The following is a 24798-nucleotide window of genomic DNA, read 5'->3' as shown; positions in this document are numbered from 1 at the left end:
AATCTACGTTTATTCTATACAAAAAAAGAACTACCAATTAACAAATTTATTTTTAAAATTTGCCTTTTGGGTGATATTTCTTCGAGTTTAATACCTTCCTAAACACTGCCAATTCAATTTGTTAAATCAAATGTCAATTATGAATAATGGATACACCAATAATTATCATCAGTCAAAGTACATTTGGGTATCATAAAAATAATACATATTAGAATGAAAATCAAAAAAACGCTTTAGAAAAATCAGTAGTGCAGGATTATTTAAATTAAAAAACGAGAATTTAAAATACATACATTCTAATGGTATTATCACAAATTTCAGATATATCATATTATAATCATTGTAAATTGTGACCTTATGAAAATTGATAAAATAATTGGTTCTTGAAATATCTTTTATGTTCAGTTCTTACATTTTTGTAAAGATTTAACTGTCACATTCTAGGGAGTCTTTTAAATTAACTATTTCCTTAGTGGGTCCAAGCCATAGACATTATTCTCTTCAGATAATTCCACATAGACAGCGGGAGCTATATTTAGTGTTGAAAATCCAACAAGACTGAAGCAATGAGAAGTTATTTAGGGATGAAACATCCGATGATCCCTAGTGCCACCATATTTACCTGTGTTACCAGGTTAACCCAAATAATTAGTACTGTAGTCATTAATTTCTTACAATAAAAACAATATTGATAAATCCGAGTGGAATGTTCGCTAATGTATAGTAATTATTGTAAAGATTTGCTTCAGAATTTTAAGATCGCTACAAAACGTGACATTTAATACTTTTAAATTATTTCTAACATCTCATATCAGTCCAATCGCAAGTTTTGCTCAGATAGATGGAAGAGTTCGCACTCAATAAACTATAATAAAATTATCACCAATGAGACTATGAAGCGACCAACTAGAAATACTTATGAATGTATATTTAGAAATGCGAAATTGTAGTCCATTACTCAAACCATACTACACACGTATTTTATGACTAACGGGTATTATTAATAACATTTCCTGACAAAGATCCATCGAGTGTCTCAAACTAAAGCTGAAAATGAGAAACAAAGTAAATTAATTGAAAATAAATTCATAAAATTTGGCTAAAGTCCATTACAATATTATACACAGCGTAAGTTACTGGGCATTTAACATATGTATTTTAAAAATTCACAAAAATAATGTCGTGGGAATCACAAAAACACAAAATAATATTTTTTAAATATTGAAAATTTCAATCTCTTTACCACTACTAATTTCAAAGAATCGTATACAATTACTATTTGAGTAATAAAAAACATACACTTAACATAAAAAAGACAAGCTCAATGAGAAAAAATACTGAACACTATTTACAACAAAAAACATTTAAGTTGAGCAGGTTATGATGTATGACGAGTCACAATTTGCGCAAAGATGAGAATATAGGAACGTAAAATACCAATAAATTAGATGATATTAATTTTATTATCCTCAAATAGAATGCAGTTCTGGATCGTAAACAAATAATCACATTAAATAAGACAATAATCATTATAAGTAAAGAAATATGTAGCACACTACACTTGGCAAGTCGCGTGTACCGTTTAATGTACTGGGAAGACTTGGAAAAGGAAATATTTTGCCCAAGTGCGTTATATCTCCCCGAGGCCCATTTCTCGCGGAAAGGGCAAAGCTACCATTATAAAATACTATAAGAAACCAAATTTGGCACTTAAAACGCTTAGAACTTTTTTCCGTAAAATGTATCCGAATGTTTAACTGGACATAAACAAATTTGCAGTCTAGGAACTAGATATTTGACTTAAATCTTAGCCCTATGTTATAATATTATGCCTATGTAGAGTACTTAAATATTAGAAGTAAAATAAAAAACACCTTGTAAATCTTAGTCACTGGATAAAAAAAAAATCTTCGCAGAAATTAAAAATTAACTTCTATAGGCTCCCCTGGATTTTTACAAGTTTCTGAACCTTATAGAACTTGAAGGGGCTCGACTAACGTCCAGAAAGTTTGAATGAATGTTTATGGAAGTAGAGGACGAATCAACCACTTATTATTCTGCGGATATCAGACAAACAGAAGAAGGGAACAATTAACAATGAACAGTATGAAAGCCCGGCAATTATACCTAGAATCCTTAAACAAAAAACCATTGGGAATGACCCATTCGCCCCCAGATATTTGTCCCCATTACCAAATACCAAATGGAAGAAAAGTCTAGGAAAATATAAAGGAGTACATCGTAAAAATAGTGTAAATTAAATGCGAAAAAAAGGAATTATACATCACAACTGAAATAGTCCTCCTACACAACTAATCCAACAACAGACGAATATGTTGCTGCAGTAGAAATGCTCGAGCTGACGGTCAACTAGTAACTCGCACCAAGTTTACGTTTCGGCCACTTGTTGGATGGCCTGTTCAGCTAAATCTTCAGTGGGAACCTTTTTTAACTTGATTTGTTCAGTGGCGGGTTTTTCTTCTGCTGCTGTTCCGTTACTCGCTTTAAGTCTGTCTTCTGGTTCTGTTTCGGTTTCTTTTGAGTTTCCATTCTGTACTTTACTTTCTTCTGTAGATTTTCCGTTAACATCGGTGCTTTTTCCATTTAGACATTCTTGAGCGCCGTTTGTCTTCTTTTCAGTTGCATTACTGGCAACTTCTTTGGGTTCCGAAGGGCTTTCCTCGGACTTATCTAGTTTCAGTTCCGGAACAGTGGGCTTATCCGACGACTTAGTGTCGGCGATAGGTGTCGCATTCTCCTTTTCTTCAGCCAGGGATGATTCTTCTTTAGCTTCTTTTTCAGTGGTTTTCCCATTATTAATAGTGCACTTCTTTTCGCAAGTATTGTCTGGTGGACTAGAAATAACTAAATCTTTACTCTCTTCATTATTTTCACTGGGTGTCTCGGTAACACTTTCCCGGACGGATTCCTTTTCGGCTATCGCTTTTTCAATAAACGCTTTACCCGTGGTCACACCTTTAGATGTCATTTCATCCACTTTAGATAGAATGTCATCGCAAGCTTTTTCCAGGGCAGCGCCTTCTTCTCCGAGAAGTTTGTTTAATTTCTCATTGATATCTGTATCCACCTTCGAAAGTTCTTTTTCAGTGGTACCGTTACTTTCCTGATTTTGTTCAACTGCGCATACTTCTACATCTTCTATCAATTCTTCGCTAGGAACATTCAAATCTTTTTCAATGGAAACTGTTTCTTTAGTGTCTACTTTATCGGTTACAGTATCTTTAGGAGCGTCTTTTTCAACAGAAGCCTCATCCGCATCCATTTTATTAGTACCTGATTTTACATCATTTTCTGCAGGGTCATCAGTAGACACGGCTTCCTTTGATTCTTTAACCGCAGGAACATCCTTTTCTTCTACAACACTTTCAGTCTTATCTTTCTCTACACTTTCAGGTAAGGGGGTGCCTTTTTCTTTTGGTACTTTAGTAACTTCAACAATGCCATCACATTTTTTATCGACAATCTCTTCTCCATCAGTCTCCATAATTTCTGGCTCTTGAGCCTTATCACTACATTTATCTGTATCAGTCTTTTGTTTGCATTCATCTGCCGGTACGGCTTCAGTCTCATCACTCGGTTGGTTACCAGACTCCGACTCTTTAACTGGAATGATTGGAACAATATCCTTTGCGGGTGCCTTAACTTCTTCTACAGTGTCCTTTGTTTCAGCAGGTGTGGCAGACATTGCTTCACCCTTCGAATCTTTGGGATGCTTTTCTTCATTTTTAGTTTCCACAATGGGTTCATCGATCGCAATTTTCTCCTCCACGACTTTCTCAACTGGAGGTGTGGGTTCGGGAGTTACTTCGCTAGCGCAGCTTTCCTTTACCTTAGCCCCATTAATTTCTGGAACTGGAACGCTATTCGTCTCAGATTCAACTTTTTCTTGGACAACATCAACTTCCATGGTTTCGCTCGAAATCTCTTCAGTCTTTTCATTTTCTTTTAGTACATTGATCTCTGTGCTTTCAGGAACGGTTTTAGCAACTTTAGTAGGAGGAAGTTCCTAAAAAATAAAAAAGGGAATTAGAATAAGTAAAAAAATATAAAATTTATATTTTAGTCATTACTTAAATGATATATAAACAAAATCTCAGTCTTTTTTTGCACCACAACAGGCCTAGAGGCCCAATCAGAGTTGTGAATTACAGCACAGAACAGAGCCAAGCTTGAGAAAAACCTAATTCAATTTTTGTGTTCTCACCGGGAATCGAACCCAGAACCTTCCGTGCGTGAGTTAAGCGTCTTCACCACTACGTTGGCGGCCGGTGAAGACGCTTAACTCACGCACGGAAGGCCGCCGTTTGTCTTTGGTTACAAGTCTTATTATCTTGTTGGAAATATTAGTAAAGTGATCAGAACACATTCCGAAATGGAGGGTTAAAATCCTGTTTTGTTTTTCAAAAAAATTTAGATGACTTCAAGCAGGTTTATATTAAAACAGGGTTTTAGTTCAGCATGTTTATTTACAAACATAAATTACATCACTTTGATAAGAAGATAAATGATCGCAACAGAGTTGCAGATCAGACTATCACAGTAATGGTGTAGCTACCTCCTCGGGAGCGGAGTCCTGCTTCCTTTTGGTGGATGAGGACATCATGGGGAGGTCCTGGAAGGAGGTTATGCAGCAGTACGCCTTCCGATCCTCGGCACTGAGGGGAGCGTTCCCATCTCGTACCACCAGAACAGTGTTCAGGCCGGCTTCACGAGCTGCTGATGCCTCTGTAATTTTTAAAGGATATTATTGGTACGCATGTATTTAATTATTTTTTTTAAATATTTATTTTCTTATGATTTACCAAAATATTTAAATTTGGAGACCATTTTCTTTTAGACATATATAACTATTTTAGAAAATGGGAAACAATTTGTGGTGAAGCGGGAATTTTTTGATTGAAAATTTATTTATTAACCCTTATGGATTACATTCATTTTACAAAAATAATGTATCATTTTTTTTTTTTTTAATTATTTATTGACAATTCTTGATGGAATTCCATTGTAATGATGTAATAACTTATATTTCCATACACACTACATAAACACCACATCTTATACACATCACTCCATACACCTCACTCCACGCACTACATTTCATACTCACAACAATAAAAACACAATCACTAGTAAATTCACACAAAGCACAAATTCTTCTTACATCTTGTTGTACTGTTAGATAGTTGTTTCATATATTGTGTTGTGTACGTAATTGGTGCTGTGTTAGGTTTATTTTTTGTTCGTAATATTGTCTAGATTTATATTAACATAGCACTGTGTGCACAACATTAAATTTAAACAAATAAACAAAATAAGTTATTAATTTAAAAAATACTTGGTACACTTCCACTTATTTATTTTGAACAATTAGCGCTTTCACCCTCTAATGGGCATCTTCAGGCTGGTGAATATTATACAGTGTAAGGGTAATTTATATAAAACTAAATATTATCTTAAGTGTAGGTACATTTCAAAATAAGTTGAAAAAGATACAATACGCAATATTGCAATGGAACAGAGTGAGACAAATTATTGAAACATGTGTTGGCGGCGGTGTACTTTAAGAAAATATTCTATCATTTGAAATATATTTATTGTTTTATTACAATATACAGGGTCTAACTAAGGGGGCTAATAAGGGTGAGTTTTTAAATTCTATCTGCTGATTTATTAAAATTCTATCGCTATTATTTTTTATCTTATTTATTTCTAAAATTTCTAATCTATCCAACTTTTGACCTTTATGTCCTACATGTAAAATTTTTATGTTTTTTGTTTTATCAAAAGTATGTTTAAATTCATTTAAATGTGATGCATAGTTTGATAAGTCGTTATTTAATCTATGTGAAGCTAAATGTTCTTTCACTCTGTATTTAATAGATCTCCCGCTTTGTCCTATATATGAACCAGGACAAGTACATGTTAGTTCGTATATTCCGCTATTTTCCAATTTGTCGACCTGATCTTTACTATTAATTCATGTTTGGCCCAAAGATTTTTTATTACAAAATGAAACTAAAAGATTATTTTTATGTATAACTTGTTTTATTTTATTGCTAGTATTTCCGATATAATTTAATTTTACCCACTTTTTATTTATGGGTAAAATTACGTAAATGCTACAAATGGACAAGTCGAGATTTATCTAAATTATATTTTTAATGCATGACTTCTCTATTTGTAGCAAAAAATGTGTTTTTAGTGAGTAATTCACAAATGGTAATAATTTTAAAGCTACCTAGTTTTAGTAATTACCCCGCAATATATGCTTGTGAATAATCTTTGTTACGAATTTTTTAAGTACAGGTAAACATCGTTTTGCGCCGGTTCGATTTACGCCGAATTACAATTGCGCCGGTTGGTGCCGGCGTGGGATTCCCCGGTTCGGGCGACACCAGACGACAGTAGGCGCCGCGATTCTAATGGCAGAAACAATTTTACACGTTGTTTTATTCTATTACCGTGTACGCGAGCGGCCTATTGTATGTGTGAAATTGTTTGCGAGTTAGTCTTCGTTTTGTTTTTAAGAAAAATAAAAAGGTATGATTATATTTTTTATTTTATTATTAAAATTAAAAGAATATTCAAATATTTGTAGTTTATGATATGATTCTGCAAGAAATGAAGTAACAATCAAAGCAAATAAAATTGGATGCAAAAAACTGTAAAAATTATATTTTAGTACGGATGAACTGGTGAGTTAGTATTTATTATAAAAAATCATTATTTATATCGAGAGATTATTATTTATTTTATAAACGTATTTAAACTGTATTTATTAAATACACTTATATTTTATTTTGAATATATATATATGATATATATTGAATAAACATGTTAGATTGTTCCTAGAATTTTGACACGGAACCTAATCTTATATCTTCCATTAGATTTGTGTTCGTTTTACGCAGATTTTTTTACGCCGGTGTCTCTCGGAACAGAACCCTGGTGTAAAACGACGTATACCTGTACTAAGATGTCAAGTTATACTAAAAATAAAATTGAGGTACAATAAATAATAAATAATTAAACTTTTTAGAACTCCCAAATTTATTTTTACAAGGAAACTTATCCAGCATGGTTCGTTTTTCAGTACACTTTTTTTTCTCGGTACTGTAAGGAACGTAGGAAATAAGGTACCAGTGTATGGGTATCGTACAGGTAGAAGTGTGCACCATCACCTTTCCCTTCCCGCACCTAATGGTGCATAGGACACTGCATTGGTAAACCAATCGTACCATATCTTAATAATTTTTGTTGCATGAAGGTCATGAACTGTCATTGCTCTAATTTTCTTGCCTCTTCTTTCACAGTAGTAGCCGCTCGATTGTGGAATAATCTACCCACTAATGTTAGAGACGCCCCTTCATTATTAACATTTAAGTCAAGATTGAAATGTCACTATCTAAATATTTAAATTGTTCCTTTATCCTTCTTCTTTCCTTCCCATCCCCTCTCCTCTCTTCATAGTATAGTGTTATTTTTTTAAAATTTATATATGTATTTATTTTTGTTAATCTTTGCTTTTAATTTTTGTATAAAATTGTAAGATTCAATATGTCCATGTATTTATAATTTTCTCAAACTGAACGGTTTGGGTAGGTAGGAAGAAATTGCCTTAAGGCAATATGCCCGCCCTTATATGTATATATATTGTATATGTATATAAAGTGTTAAATAAATAAATGATCAGTCTTACGCATCAGGTGCCAGGCCAGGGACTATGAAATATTCTAGTGTGAAAACATCCTTTTCAAAAATAAATATTTCATTTCAACTATGTCTGGAATCGAATCCGAGACCTCTTGCATGGTAAGCAAAGGCGCTGATTACTACACCACGAGGCCGACGTGCCGAAATGCATATCAATGCATACTTAGATTCTTACCTTCTACTACATCAGTTAGGAAGACGGCTTCTTCGGGTTGGCAGGCGATCTTGCTCACTATGTTGGTGTAGCTCTGCGACTCACGCTTGCCCCCGACGGCGGTGTCGAAGTGGTCGTCCATCAGCCCCGCCAGGTCCCCGGCCGTCGAGTGGCGCAGCAAAAGGCGCTGAGCGAGCACGGATCCTGAGGAGTAGACGTACAGGCGCTTGCCCATCCCGCGCCACTTCTCCAGGCACGGCTGCACGTCGTCGTACACGCTGGGGAAACGATCATTTCTTACTGGTGGTTCATTATTACCAGAAATTCCAAATCAACAAACCAGTCATGCTATCTGACAGAGAATTGTTCATTTTACACGGATTGTCCAAATAACATTAGCTTATGTCTGAGTGGTAAAAATATATTTTTTTAAATTATTATTCTTTGCCCACAGGCACTAACAATATGGGCAATTAAAATTTGAATGCAGATATGTGTAGATAATAACTTACTGTCCCTTGATGTCTCCCTTGGTATAGCCTTCTTCCCAAATGAGGCCAGAAAGCTGCTTCAGGTGTGTTCCCTTATTATCAATAGATATAAGCCACTTGAGATTCCCTGCTACTCCACTAATCTGCTCTTCTTTGGATGATTCCTGAAATTGAAAGAATTTTTAGTAAAAAAAATGTGAATAAAGGTTGTGGTCCCCTAGCTAATCTCGGACTCAAGGCTCAAAAATCCGTGGTTCGAATCCTACTCAACCCCAACTTAATTCCCATCTTCTAATAGTGAGTTATTTACAACTCGTTGAAAATGGCCCTCAAAATGAAATATTTGGGTATATCATAAAACGCAAATAAATATATATATATATATATTATTTTTTATCGGTAACCGCATACTTTCCATGGTTTCATAAAACTACACAGATTTCTGGTATTGTTAAATGAATTATTTGTAGAAATTCCTTTTTTAATATTCTCACAAATAAAAATTGCTTTTGATAAAAATAAACTACTTAGAACGACATCAGTACTTCTTCCGAATCAACCTATGATAGAGTGTAGCAATAGGCTTATGGGAAGCCAATAAACCAATCAGCAGAACTCATCGAAAAGAACTTGTGACGTCACACGGAAAATAATTTCAAAATTACAAAATTTTAGAACATCATCATTCCCTTTCCGCACCTAATGGTTCATAGGGCACTGCATTAGCACACCGATTGCAGCGGATCTTGTTTTTTTTTTAAATGTTACATGAAGGTAAGATGATCAGTCTTACGCTTCAGGTACCAGTCCAAGGACTATGGAATATTCTAGTGCAAATCACTCTTTTAAATAAATATTTCACACCAACTATGTCGGGGATCGAACCCTCTAGCATGGTGGGCAAACTCGTTAACCATTACACCACCGGGCTGAGAATTTTTCAACAGTTAATACAACAACAAAAAAAAAACCAGTGAATTTGATCACTGTAGTTCATCAGTAGTACAGTACATATCTCAATAATATTATAATCTATTTACCTAGATAGACTAGCGGACCCGACGGACATTGTCCTGCCCGAACGTTGGCTTACCTGCTATTAGCTTAGAAAAATAATTTTCATTGATAAGTAGGTACCTAGGCACTTGTTTATAGTTGAATTTCAAAACATTAAATGAATTTTTTTTTTAAATATGGCATTCTTTTTGCAAACATAAAACTCCGGTCTTCTCACCAACAGAGGGGTGTACTTATGTAGGAATACGATTTTTTTTTAATGTATTGAATTTAATATTATTTTAGTATTACCAAAAATCCAGTAAAAAGAAATAAATGGGTAGAAATAATGAGGAATTTAAGGAAAGAATCTGATTGAGATCCACAAAAAACAAATGCTGTTTGTAAACATCCCAAAACAAACTTTTTTTATACACAAAAAACAACACCTTTCATTTTTTTTGTAAATGCATTCTCCTCGAATGCAACCCTGGTAGAGCGATGAATAAAACATTTATGCTCATTATTTTTTTTTTACATATTAGATTTAAGATTTTAATATCTACGAACACGCGCAGCGCAAAGATCTATATTTCTCTGAAAACCGCATGTAAATCGGTTAAGCCGTTTAGGAGTTCGGTGACATCACACGTACAAAGGAATTATACATATAAAGATATATAGATATTTGGTGAAAATTCTTATCTCTTTTAGTGAAGCAAAGTGTACCTTATCAGGAATAGGTACAGCTCCTTCGACTTCTGCCTTTACATCCAAAATGGCTTGCTGTCTCATCCCCTCCACAGCCTCCTGTACTCCCTTCACTTCCCATTTTGCTTCCAGGAAATCCGCTACTTTTTCGGTTGCATACGGGAACAGTTTTTCCTGGAAGAAAATCACATTTTTAACTATCATTAAATACAAAAAAAAAACGCTACAATTTTTCATAATTATATATAACGTTATAATTTTTCTTTACCTAAAAAAATCACATAATTTGGGAGAAAATATACAAAGATTGCAAAAACATACTAAAAATTTTATTTTGAGAAAGGTGTAACATAACTTATGTATTTTTTGCATAATAATAAAAATAAATTTGTGTTCACTGGAAAACAATTTTATCATTTTTCTGAAGTGTAGAAATAGAAAATAAATACATTTACAAACAATTTGTATATTTAAAATGTAATGAAGAATGGAGACGTTTGGAAGAGGCCTTTATCTAGCAGTGGAGAGAACAAGGCTGAAGAAGAAGAAAGAAGAAGAAAATGTAATGGCAGATAAAGATATATTTTATTTAAGTAAATGAACCAATAAGTTTTTAAGATATAAATAATCTATTTGAATAGCTTTGAAACCGGTCGGTAGGAAAAAAAAAGTGGTTGAAAACTTAAATTTTTTATTATAATCAACACAGGGCCCTTGGCCCCATAGAGTTTGGGATACGTTAATATTGTATTTTAATATGTATGTATAAATATATAAATAAATAAATCTATTTTCATTTGCATGAATTTATTCACATGCTTTGTTTATCTATGACTTTTTTTACTAAACAGCTGTCAGCTGTGACGTTTACTAAATTGTCAGAATGACAGTTCAAACAGATGTTTAAAAACCGCCATCTTCTTTACTGTATTATATTTATATTAGTACATACACATAATGTTTACGTGGGTGCATTGACATATTAATACATAGAAATGCCCCGAGCCTTCAAAAACGATGACACTTAACCCATGCCCAAATGATCAGTCATGCCCAGCGCGTATTTAGTCGTTCTTCTTAGCCGCCACCTGGGCGTGCCGTTTAAAATCGAAACCAAAATGCCTATTTGTATCATGAAAACGTGTAAAAACCTTTCAGATAAACATTGTAAAAAGGCTTGTGTAACTTTTAATTGGTAAATATCTGTTCATGAATGATTAACAAAGCTTAAAGCAATTGATATTTCAATATAAATATTATTTTTTGCAAACGTCAAACTACGCCTAGCGGCGCAATTGCAAAGCTCTTTTTAGTTACAGGGATGCACTGACAGGAATACGTTTTAAAATATATTAAACGTGAGTTGATATTATCTTTTCGTTCCTAAAAATGCATTGCAAAGAAATAAATGGGTCTAAATTATAATGAATTTAAGGAAAGAGCCTGATTGGGTTCACTAAAAACCAATTTTAAATGTTAACGTTAAAAATATAATATGCATTCTCGATTAATGCAGCCCTGATATAAATAAACAGTACTTAGGAACTATGGATAAGTTTTTGTGTCACTATTTTTTTTAATATTTTACTATAAAGGGCATGTCTATGTATTATATGTCGATGCGTAATATTGCGTAGGTGAATTTTCCATATTTTTATGACAAAAAATGCCCTCATTTTTGTTCCAAACTGTCTATGTTACTGCAGTCTTTTTTTTTTTAGATTATTAAAAAAGATAATTTGTAATTTTATTTCTTTTCAGTGTAATTTTTGTTGTTCGGCTGTTAGGCTTCGTATATTTTGCTTGTAAAAAATGCCTGCAAAAACATCGCAAAATTATGTGATGTGCGTAACCGGATTCCTCATAATTATCCCAAAAATTCAAACAGTATACAGCGAAATGAATTAAATAAGCGGCAATATAATGGATGTGTACAATCGATAAAAAACATGTTAGGAAGAGCCAATCAGCTGTTTTAATAATAATAATCTAGTAAACATAACACCAAGGTCACCGTCCGTACATTATTGTTGTATGTATGCGTTGGGTCCATGGCCTTTGGTCAACGTCGAATCTAAAGTGCCAGCGTGTACAATAATATTCATTTGGTAATATTTACTTGGGTGTATCATTTCATTTATTTATTCAGATATAAAGAACATTACAGAAAAAGACCCAATTCATTCTCAATACAATGATATATAGTATTATATTGTGAGAACACAGAAAAAGTGTATTGTGGAAGCGAGCAAGCCATGTATAAATACATATATATTACGGTCAAAGCACCAATGAATGGCCGTTTAAGGTTCAGCTTGTAGTGAAATCGACATTAAAGGTATAAATTTCATTATTTAAGCGTACAAAATAAAAGAAAACAATAAAAAACACATTAATTTTTCTAAATACTTTAACCTTTTTATTGAAATACGAGTATTACGATTATAATTAATGTTATTCTAAAAAAATAGCAGAATCACCAGTGAATGACCACTACTACCCCAGTAAAAATAATACTCAAATTTAGTTACATCATAACATTATAAAACACCCTAACACATTAGAATATGGATATATTCAAATAATTGCATAAGAATAGCGTCAAATAAAACACTTACCACACATTTCCTTATAAAAACACTATCAATCTCAGAACAATAACGGGAAGACGCACTATTACCTTTTGACAACTCACAGTTCAAAACTGATAGATTTGTTTCTAACCAAAAGATGTGTCCGCCTACTGCTTTTGTCATAGTTTCTAGTGTTAAAAGTTTTTTGTGTTAAAAGTTTGTTTTATTAACCAATTGTCATTTACTAGGGGGTGGTCATTTACTGGTGCATTGACCCTGTACAATATTATATCCCGGGTCGGGGTGTTGTCATTTTCAGATACAGCAAAAACAAAGCTTAAAAAAACGCACGATAGATGCACAAATGTCGAGATCCGTGCATTATGTAAGGCTGAGATAAGCACTATCGACAAAATCAAGAAATGAGCTTTGCGTTGGTTCGGACATGCAGAGCGAATGGACCGCGAAAGAACGTCTGAAAAAAAATTTACGATGCGAATGTTGATGGATGCAGAAATAGAGGAAGATCGAGAAAGGCATGGCATGACAAAATTCAACACACTCTTGAAGATGGACATGTCAAAAGTCGGAATAATCGGCGCGCGTGCGTGAGAAGATGTATGAATGTAGAGGAAGCTAGATCTGTATGGAAAGACAGAGTAATATAGCGTTCTATGCTCTGTGTCTTACCTTACGGGGAAACGGCGGGATAGTTTGTTTATATTTTTTTTTATAACAAGAATGTAACAAATATTTTAGAAATTAGTGGAATTACGTTGAGATCACAGTACCGACAATCTAAAAGATCATACAACCAACAGCGCCCTTTAGGTGAATATCACGAATATGACGCTGTATGATTATTAAAAACATATTGCGATTCAGAGTCGTGAGATAGAAAGACTTCATATCGTGCAATTTTTGAGAAAAGAAAAATAAAATAAAATATTTAAACCAAATACTATTATTATTTATTAAATAATCCAAAACCATAGGCATTGATTTATAGCAGAGATAAATGTTTATATTTTATATTTATTATGATACGGGAAAAACAAAATAAGGGATTCAATTATTCATTATAGGTAGGAGAGAGCGGGGTCTAAAGTAACACGGGTCCAAAGCAATAACAATAACAAATAGTTTGTACACTGTAATCAAGCACTACACCTCGCAATTATCTAGTTTACTGTGTCGCGAAGCGCACGTTTAATATAAAGCAATATCCGTGATTTTCCGTTTGCGTTTCATGTAAGCATTTAGTTTTTTCTTATGTTTTAGATAAAGTGGTTAAAAATAGATGTAATCAATTGAATTTTGAATTAATGTCTTACGTAAATGAAGTGGTTTTTCACGTCAGTAAATGGATTGAAGATATTCTTTTTGATTTCTGTAATATTTGAGACAAAACTTGAAAAACGTATTTGGAGTCCGAAGTAACAAAATTATTAACTCCAAGAAAGTAGAAATAATGACAAAGGGAATGTCGTGGAGGATTGTTTCTACGAAAAGGAGTGCTTTTGCTTAATATGTATGGAACCATAATAAACCAGTCGTCAAAGAGAAGAGTGCGAAGAATGTATTTATTGCAAAAGATGGACTCACGTATGTCACAATGAGGAACATCAGCGCTACGGGAAATTAGATACAAAAAAGTTTTATTGCGCGCGGTAGACATGGCATTAAATTGTAAGGCAAAGTTTCTTGAAAATGTACGAAAAGAATAATAAAAAATATTTAAATAAAAACGAACTACTTTGAACGACGTCACTAGTTCATATGAATTAACTAATGATAATAGAGCTGTGAAAGATATCCGGTTTACATACCGTAAACGGACCAATTGGCAAAACTGACATATTAAATGGAAGAGAACCTCTGATGTCACATGCGGAGTAATTTCAGAAACACAAACTTTAAAAAATCATAGCGCTGATAATACGATAAATATAAATGAAAAGAAAAATTGTCTTAGTTATGTAGTCTATTAACAAAATAATAATAATACAATTTAAAAAAAAACACTGAACTTCCTCATTGTGAATGTGAATATTTTAAATTGTTTGTTGTTTCTGAGAATTAAATTTGTGATTGTATTTTTTTCTTCTTTTAGATTCGGTTAATACTCGTCACGTTACTTCTGAATCCACTGTGTTACTTTAGACCCCGATAGGATAGCGTGGTCCAAAGTAACACTAGACAAGTCTCCGAAAATCCTCAATAGTTTCCAAATTATCATGAGCAGGCAACAATTTAATATATTAAATTATAGATAAATATGCACAGTTCCTGTTTTAATGAGTTTTAGTCTATAGTCAGAAGATTTGGCACAATGAGCACACATTTCAAAAATGTTACTTCGGACCCCACCCGAGTAAAATATCTATAAATAAATGTATTTTTAATGATTATACCTACCCATTACCACTGCTAATTAAAAACGGTTCGAACTTAATTATATTGCGGTGAAGCATAGAAACAGTAATGGTTCATTCTATTTATAGAGACTACCATTACCGAGAGCCGCCGCAGCCGGTCTACAGCAGTACAGCTACATGGTCGATAGTCGATGGAGTTGGAGTCTACAGTCCGTAATATACTTACCCATGGGTGGTAAGTGCAAGTAGTAATGGACGCAGGTTGTAGCTGTACACGAAGTTATGCACATTATGAATTCATTTGTGCAAAACAAAAACAGTGGAAGAATTTTTAGCGAGAGGAAAAGTTTCCCACGCGTTATTACATACAGTCAGGCAAAAAACACATATTAAAAAAAAAACTGGTTCGTTGACTTAAAAAATGCATTCTTTAAAAATCTACAATTTACAATAATAATAATTATGGATAACTTATATGGCGCCATTTTCGTAATATAATACCTCAAGGGCGCTTTACAAAGTGATTATTTAAAGATATAAATTTGATTTTAACTTTTTAATTTAAGAAAAATAATGCACTTTGTCACCACATGCAAATAATGTATTCAAATGATTTAGAGGACAAGTGGGTTTTAAGTTTCTTCCGAAACATCAGTTCACTCTCAGTTTCGGACCTCGGCTGGGAGAGCGTTCCATGCCGTAGCAAATGCGCGTTCGCCAAATTTAGTGCGCTGTTTGCGTAGAGGTATAATAACCTTTCCTTTCGACGTTGATGAAGCTGATCTAAGCGTAAGACGTCTGTCAGCTAGTTCATCTGGAATGCAGAGTTCTCTTAGATATTCTGGAGCAGAGTTGTGCAGTGACTTTTACATAAGCCAACAGAGTTTGTATTCCACCCTATGTGGTAAACGTAGCCAGTGTAATTCCCGAAGTAGTGGAGTGATATGACTGAACTTAGAGATTCCAAAAATAAGTCTCGCTGCGGCATTCAATACAGACTGTAAGCGAGTCATTTTATTCATTGGTAGACCTGCGTAGATACCATTAAAATAATCTACTCTAGACACTACAAACGCATTTATTAATTGACGGGCGGCATCAACTGGCAAATTTTTGCGTATGCATTTAATCTGTCTCAGCTGGTAAAAGCATGAACTTATCGTTCTACTAATTTAAGCGTCAAGAGAAAGGTCAGAATTAAGGATGTCTCCCAGTAGTTTAACGGTGGTAATATTTGAGTTTGTCCAAATGTTTGTAGACAAAATACTGGATTTCACCCCCTCGGGAGCCATTAAGGTTAACAAATTACACACTGTGTTCAGGCGTTACCTAGTATGTGAAATAATTCAGTCAAATGAATCTCTTCACAACAATAAAGGTTTCAGCTCTTTAACTTCACTGAAATCAACAAATGGATGAATTAAAAAAATATGGATGTTCAAACATAGGCAAAATGGTGAATGTTACACAGTGTGTAAAGTGGCCACTTAAACCAGCTAATGACAGGTCATAAGCCCTGTGAATGCCTAGACTTCCATATTCACTACTTTAAGGTATTCTCCATCCCTGTTGTAATTTGTTAATCTACAATTTATTATGTTGTTTGTAAAGAGATCTTTAGGTTTTGTCCTAAAGGCGAATTACACCTACTTAGGCATAATTATTGACAGGTTCATGTATCGATGTAAAATGAAAAACTTAATCAAAGTTCAAAATGAAACTTAAACAAATCTGACAATTCGTCGGATCGTAGAATAACGGCGGTTGTGAGAAAAATGCGACATTGACTTTCTTTTATATTTGACGTCAAAAAATTATATTTAAAAGCTTTTTTTTCCAGGTTTAAAAATATATATATATATATAAATAACTAACCCAAGTATCAAATGGTATACTTTTGTACTTATGAAGTTGGGACATAAAGTGTCAAAAAAATAAATTAAACCGGTCTAACGTTAAATTGAATAAAATCACATGGGACGTTGTTCTACGATCTCCACGAATTGTTTCGCCTTATAAAGGCATTTTTAAACGAATGTGAAGATGAAGTAGACTGCAGGTCCTTATAGGCGTAGGGACTATACAGGCGTAGGGACTCAAATAATGTAATGTTGAAATTATAATATGGAGTTCTACAAAATAAACGCAAATTCAATAAATAGAAATTAGCGCTATTTACAAAAAAACATTTTATGTAGGAATAAGTTCCAAAAGTTCACGCGCTTTGTAATTTGCAAGACGGGTTGTAAATGGTGAACAAATATAATTTAAATTTAACACTTGATATCCCGGAGCCGTTTAAACAAGTGATTATATAACCATGCGTTGTGTCCCGGTCCCGTATTTTCACGTGGTTTACCAGCTGTCTAAAAAAGTGCATTTTATTGACATCTTGTGACTTTTATTAGTACTTTTTTACTGCTGGTAAACTACGTGAAAACACGGGACCGGGACACAACGCATGGTTATTATAATCACGTATTTACACGGCTCCGGAATACAAAGCACAAACAAAGGAGTGAGACCCTGTATATGTACAAACATTGCAATGCGCAATGTGGCTCTCCATAAAGGCCAATGTTGGCAAAACTATCATATAAAAATGTCTTATTTAATTGTTACAAATAAATATGAGAAGCTTCAATTGATTTAACCCAGTATTTTTATAATTATGACACTTTTAAGAAATCCTTCACAAAGCATGAAATTTCACAAAAATGGGCCGGGCACAGAGTAAATTCTATGTGTATTCGGCCGGTGCTCAAAGTGTTTAAAAAAAGTGAAACTGATTCAAGAAGTTAGATTTTATCTGTACTTTTTTCGTACTTTGGCCACTCATTAGGCAGTCCCCGATTTGGTGTCTAGGCTCTATTCTGTACAGTGCAACTCTGCACTAGTATTATAGGAGCACCAGAGTTCTCGCTACACCAGATCTATAGTGTATACTATTTAGAGTATAGACAAAGGTCCGCAAGTATTGATCGCGGCGTTTTGACGTCGTTTGAATTTGTTGCACCACGCGAAAATCAACTGTGCGAAAATGTACGTAACAGAGTATGGACCACTGAAAAACCTTCACGCGTGGAGAATTCTGGGATCGATTCCAGGGAATTTTTATTGTATTTTTCTGAAGCCTAGGTGTCCTGCGCTGTAATCACCACTGAAATTAGGCCTCGTGTGATGCAAAAAAACACAATATAAAGTGATCGATGGCGATATTTGTTTACGAAAAATGAGTATTTTTGCATGAACGTTTAAATTATCTTCGTCGGTAACCTATAATTGAACATGTTTAGAAGAAAAAAATGTATGTATATTCTACTTTTCATACAGAAAACTTAATTTTACTTTGTAGATAAAATTGAAGATAAATGTTAACTTCCCATTGTAATCCGCGGCCGCGATTATGAACGGCTATCTTCAGCGGTATACAGGGTGTTCTCTAAACCCTGTCACATCCGAAACCACGATGATCAGTATGAGCAAGAAGACATATTGACACATAAAAATAAATTTTTAGAGCGACTAAAATCTTAAAAATACAATATAGAAAAAAAAAACAAATGGTTTATTACTTTTAAGTAAGCAACCATTTGTTTTTTTACCAATATTTAATTTTACAAATTTTCGTTCTAAATATTTTTTTGAATATGCTTATATGTCTTCTTGCCCATACTGATCATCGTGGTTTCGGATGTGACAAGGTTTAAGGAACATCTTGTATGCTGAGACGGTATAAACTAGTATCGATATTTATGTACGAAAGTGTGTAAGAATGCAAGAAAAGCGATTTGCTTATGAATGTTGATAAATCGAAAGTGATGGTTTTTGAAAGGGATGAAAATATAACTAAATGTGAGATCAGCGTGAACGGAGATATTCTGAATCAGGTAGAAGAATTTGTGTACCTGGGAAGTATGTTTACTAGGGACGGAAAGGCCGATAAAGATATTGAAAGGAGGGTGAGTGCTGGGAACAGGGTGAACGGTGCACTAAAATCTACTTCGGCAAACAAATTTTTATCGCAGGAGGCTAAACTAGCAGTTCACAACGGAGTTCTAGTTCCAACTCTAATGTATGGGAGCGATGTATGGAATTGGAAAAATAATGATGAAAGTAGGTCGAATGCTGTCGAAATGCGATCCCTCGGGCGAATGTGTGGTAAAACGATGTATGATAGGTGCACAAATGTCGAGATCCGTGAAGTGTGTAAGGCTGAGACATGCATTATTGACAGAATCAAGAAAGGGGTGCTGCGTTGGTTTGGACATGTAGAGTGAATGGACGGCGAAAGAACGGCTAAAAGGATCTACGATGCAAATGTTGATGGATGCAGAAAACGAGGAAGACCGAGAAAGACATGGCACGATCAAGTCCATCAAATACTTGAAGATGGACATGTCAAAAGTAGGAATAATCGGCGTGCGTGCATGAGAAGATGTATGAATGTAGAGGAAGCGAGGTCTGTATGCCAAGATAGAGTGTTATGGCGTTCTATCCTCTCTGCCTACCCCTACGGAGAAACGGCGTGATGGTTTTTGTTGTAAAGTGTGTATATTTGTATGAAAATTCAAAGTATCTTCGTCGGTAATTGAACATGTTTAGAAAAAAAAATGCAAACGACGGTATAAACTAATATGGATATTTATGTACGAAAGTGTGTATATTTGTATGAAAATTCAAAGTAAAAAAAATGCAAACACATTATAATTTTCATCCAGAAAACTTAATAAAAATATTGTAACTGTATATTTAGCATAGGAGCAAAAAATCATTGACATTTCCTTATATACCCACAAACAGGCCATCCCTTTGTGGGATTTTTAGTTTACTATTTTTACTGTTAATATGCATTTATTGCTATGTAACTATCCTTTATTTTTGAATACTCTGTTTAACCTCTTATGTATATATTGTAAAAAAAATAAAAATTTAATACGTCGCGTACACGTACGATTCGAACGAACTCACGATGAACTGTTGTGATCCGCCTTTTAGAAGTTTGTGAGCTGCGGCTTGACAGCTCAAATCGTTCGAACCGGGTCAAAATTGAGTTACCCGTGCCTACCCAGTATGTCGGTACGTCGGTACGCCGGTACGTCGGTACGCCGGTACGCCGGTATGCCGGTATGGGTGTAGCATGGTTCGTAATGTGGTGTGGACGACCTTCGTGCGCGGGAGGCGCCTAGACCGCGCGGGGTCGCTCACCCCGCGGCCCGCCGCCGCCGGCGTCTGGGTCTGGAGCACCGCGCGCCGTGCAGCGCCAGCGCATTCCGCACACCGGACCCTTCACCCTACATGCACTGCACACAGCACACTGACCGTAATGCGTGCGTCGTCCTGCACACTGGACACTGCACACTGTACCACGGCTGATGGGTTGATTATCCACGGATTTAAGCGTCATATTGTTTCATTTTTGTGTGATGAAATCCGTTAACTCTTCAGTTAGGTACGAACTTAGGGTCAATTTTGAATAAAACGTACTTTCTCGTTAAAATGAGTTGCATGAAAAAAGCTAAATCGAACCCAATTCAGTGAATTTTTTATTTTTATGTATCGTATTATCAGCGCTTTGATTTTTTAAAGTTCTCTATTTCTGAAATCACTCCGCGCGCGACGTCTCAAGTTCACTTCCGCTTGTTCTCGATCAGTTCTGCCGATTGGGCCGTTGACTTACCGTAAACCGAAAATCTTTCACAACTTCTTTAGCGTTGGTTGATTCATATCATATAAACTAGTGACGTCGTTCAAAGTAGATCGTTTTTAATAAAAATATTTTTTCATACATTTTCAAGAAACGTTGCCCTACAATTCAATGCACTATTTTTTACCACGCGTAAGTAAACATTTTTCATATCCAATTTTCCGTAGGGCTGAACTTCCTCCTTTGCCAATTTTCACGAGAACGTGCGTTGTCCTGTACACTGGACACTGCACACTGTACGACGGCTGCGGCTGATGGGTTAATTATCCACGGATTAAGCGTCATATTGTTTCATAAATCCTGACACAATCTCTGTTGTAATATTTATTTATTTATTTACATTGTTTGTATTATTTTTTTTTATACAAAATAATGTTACCTCACTGGGGTGTCCCGTGCCGAGGGAAACATTTTACAAAATGTGAAACATGCCTAAGATTAGCTATTCAACAAAGTTAACATAATAATAACAATAAAAAAACATAATTAATCCAATTAACCTAATTATCATTAACATAATAAACAATAAATAAATATGTTAATATTAACAGCTCCCTGCTGGGGGGAAGGGTTAATACCAGCCATTGCGTACAGAAATTTGGACAAACTCAAAACATTGTTGATAATGTCGTAGACCCCTTGCAGGTTGTCATAGACCCCTGGGGGTCGATATAGACCACTTTGGGAATCATTGGTCTATATTGAGGCTTGTCAGCAGGTGGGATAGGGGAGATTTGGAAGGAGGTAACTAAAAACTCACCATAAATAAATTATATCTTTGGTTAAAATTAATGCATTCAATTTAAAAATACAGGTAAAAGAAACAGTGTGAGGTCCGGCTCCTATTGCTTAGTATAATGTTACCAGTTCTCTGGGACAAGTTTGTATTATTAAAATCTCAATAAAAGAAAGTTAAACGTGTATATAATTACAACCGTTTTCTTCTTTAAAAATAAATAAAATATTACAACGTTTCTGCTCGGTGCCTTTTTACTTGAAACAATCCGTGCAACATTGCATGGCGTGAATGAACTTCTGTTTTTATCTAACAAGACTGAAAATAATATTTATCTGCATTCATTCATGAATTCCCACTGCCATAATACACTAATCGCTTCAAGTGGCTCGCGTGACGTCTGTCACCGACTGCACCTCGGAGAAAATTGTTGTTTATATTACATATTATTATTGTTATTACGAATTGCATATCGCACTCGTAAATAATGCAATTTGTATCGGTGGCAATGCAATTCCATACAAAATAGACATTCATTATTTTTTTAATGCAAATACCATAGAATTAAGAATAGTCTAGAAACTTTCCTTTGGAGTGGTTTCCTCTCCACATGAGCAAATGCTGAGAAGTTCCTGATTGGCCCACTTTAGCATATCCTTCCTGTTCCCAACAGTTTTAGAAAGTGTAATGAGGAATTCCAGCCCAACCCGGAATCAATTTTTTTTAATATTTTCGTGTAGAATATTTAAAAATTTCGAAGTAGGATGAAATATCTCAAAAATGCACGCAAAAATAAATAAATAATGTTAAAAATAGTATTCATTTTAAAATCGTAAATAATGACGCCATTCCTTATATCTACAGGTAGTATTTCCGGTTTCCGCTTTAAAGCCCCCACAACGTTTTGACCATAGAAAAAAAATAGTATAATTTGTATAATTTGACATTTCAACCAGAGATTATGTCAACTGTCTGGGTTTTTCTAAATCGAAACGTTCGTGAAAAGAACCATAACATAGAAATGAGCATATTACGATCAACTAAATGAAGTAATCAAAGCAATATTCCATAGATTCTTGTCAGGTCAGTAAAAGTAAGAACGCCAACCGTTTCATGACGTCACTACTGAAAAGTGACACACTGATTACAGTCATTTGGCGCGGTATTTGATAAATGTAACGCACAAAAAAAAATATATATATATATATATTTTTGCTTAGTTAAATAGTACGCTAATAGAAAATAAATAAATTAGAAAACAGTGGAATTTCTCATTGCAGAAAAATTTATTTGTTGAAATATAAACCTTGTATTTCATAAGCAAAGTAAATTAACGCAACTCCCATATAATAAAATATTTTTTAAAAAACTCTCTAGAGGAAATACAGCCTGTCTACAAACATTTGGACATACTCAAAGCACTGTTGAATGTTTATTATAGTCCTTAAAATACAGCTTGATTAGAATGACAGTTGTCAGAAAAAGTGACGACATAACTTTGTAGTAACGTCTAAGGAGTGATTTATATTGACACACGAAAAATCATTTGTATCTGGCATGTTAATTTATTCTTTTTATGCGATGCTTGACATGTAAATCAACATAATTATAATATATGTATAATATAATAATTATAGTATAATATAATAATTATAGTATAATTATATAAAATCAGCTTTAAAACTAAAATAAACCTAATTATTAACGACGTTCTTACAAGGTTACATCATTTTGCAAAAACGTTAGAGATGGGCAAATTGATCAATGTAAATTGATCAAATAAAAAAAAAATCATTTGATAATGTTCACGAAAAAAGTATAAATGTCTTATTTTTTGGTGAATAATTGTATTTAACACACTATAATAGGCTTGTTTGAAAGTTTGTATAAATATCAATTTTAGGAAACAGAGTTTCATGTTTGCATGAAAAAACTGATAAAATCGATTTGATCGGTACATGATCAGTGATCAGTAGTTTACCATCACTATTGACATTAGTTTGGCAGCTGTCATTTTAATCAAGCTAAATTTTAAGGGCTATAGGTTTATTTTTGGGTGCTGAGGGGAATTTTCGATAAATTTCTACCAATCTATGATCAGCAACAAAAATGGTGTGAATATTGTAATATTTACACGTGAAAAGCAATAAATTGTACCCATTTGGTTTTCACGCGATTGCGGTTGAACTTAAACAAGAATATATTGTTCTGTGGGTCTCGGTGTAGGTTCGCTATATTATACGGTGAATGCACACGCCAGGGAGGCCAAAAACAGGTTTAAAGTGCATAGCTAACTGCAAGTGAGAGGTTGACGACACCGAACTTCTGGACACTGAAATCTGACCGCAAAAGATGAAAATGTTAACTAAAGTAACATTTCTAATTTCAGAATTTGATACAGAGTTAATCGCACTTTATAAAGTGTCAAACAAACAATTCTGTTATAGTAAACACAATAAAATAGACATTCATGAGTAGTTTTGATTGATAATCCAATATTCATTTTTGAATTAAATATTTATGATGAAGTTACTACTACTACCATCACGCCATTTCCCCGTAGGGATAGGCAGAGAGAATGGACCGCCACACACGTCTATCCTGGCATACATTCCTAGCTTCTTCCACATCTCCCAGCAGAGGTGCGAGGCTGTAAAAGTGAAGTGATGAAAAGGAAAAGCTAATCTACCTCTACGCAAACAGCGCACTAAATTTGGCGAACGCGCATTTGCGGTCGCAGGCCCTACGGCATGGAACGCTCTCCCAGCAGAGGTTCGAAACTGTGAGAGTGAATTGATGTTTCGGAAAAAGCTTAAAACCCACTTGTTCTCTAAATCATTTGAATAAATCCGTAGCATGTGTCAACAAAATAAATTGTTTTAATTAAATTACAAATTATTATTATCAATAAATATTTTTTTAAACTATAGAATCAGTATGTAAAGCGCCCTTGAGGTATTATATTATGAAAATGGCGCTTTATTTGACTTGTTTTACCATTCTTTCTTCTTCCATTCGTTCTACGTGACCAAACCATCTCAGAGACCCTTTCTTAATCTTATTAATTATACTTGACTCATATTTACAGTCTCGCCTCATTCGTAACCTTTTTTATTGTTTTACGTGTTAATAGACTATCGAACTGAGCAAAACCAAAAAACGTATCGTATTATAAGCGCTATGATTTTAAAAGGTTTTGTGATTTTGAAATTACTCCGCCTGTGACGTCACAAGTTCTCTACGGTGAGTTGTCACGGTGAGGTAACCGGAAATGTATTACAACACTGTCATCTGGTTAAAACTGGTTACTGGATTTAG

The 24798-nt window shown here is 34.3% G+C and overlaps 1 protein-coding gene across 1 annotated transcript in view; it reads right to left on the bottom strand.

The window, feature by feature from the left end:
• Positions 1–1136: 1136 nt before the first annotated feature.
• The window catches only part of LOC148284975 (uncharacterized), a 30761-nt gene continuing 7099 nt past the window's right edge, over positions 1137–24798 (bottom strand). Inside the window, exons 2-6 of the mRNA XM_088232049.1 lie at positions 10105–10260; positions 8401–8543; positions 7910–8166; positions 4577–4746; positions 1137–4027 (exon numbers count right to left, since the gene is read on the bottom strand). Coding sequence (XP_088088175.1) covers positions 2390–4027; positions 4577–4746; positions 7910–8166; positions 8401–8543; positions 10105–10260 — 2364 coding nt within the window. The 3' untranslated portion in view covers positions 1137–2389. The remainder of the gene's footprint in view (positions 4028–4576; positions 4747–7909; positions 8167–8400; positions 8544–10104; positions 10261–24798) is intronic.

Source organism: Micrasema longulum, unplaced genomic scaffold (genome assembly GCF_059751315.1).
Source record: "Micrasema longulum isolate JH-2025_06_02 unplaced genomic scaffold, ASM5975131v1 h1tg000072l, whole genome shotgun sequence".
Taxonomy (NCBI): Eukaryota; Metazoa; Arthropoda; class Insecta; order Trichoptera; family Brachycentridae; genus Micrasema; species Micrasema longulum.
This window is presented reverse-complemented; position numbering and strand designations above follow the sequence as displayed.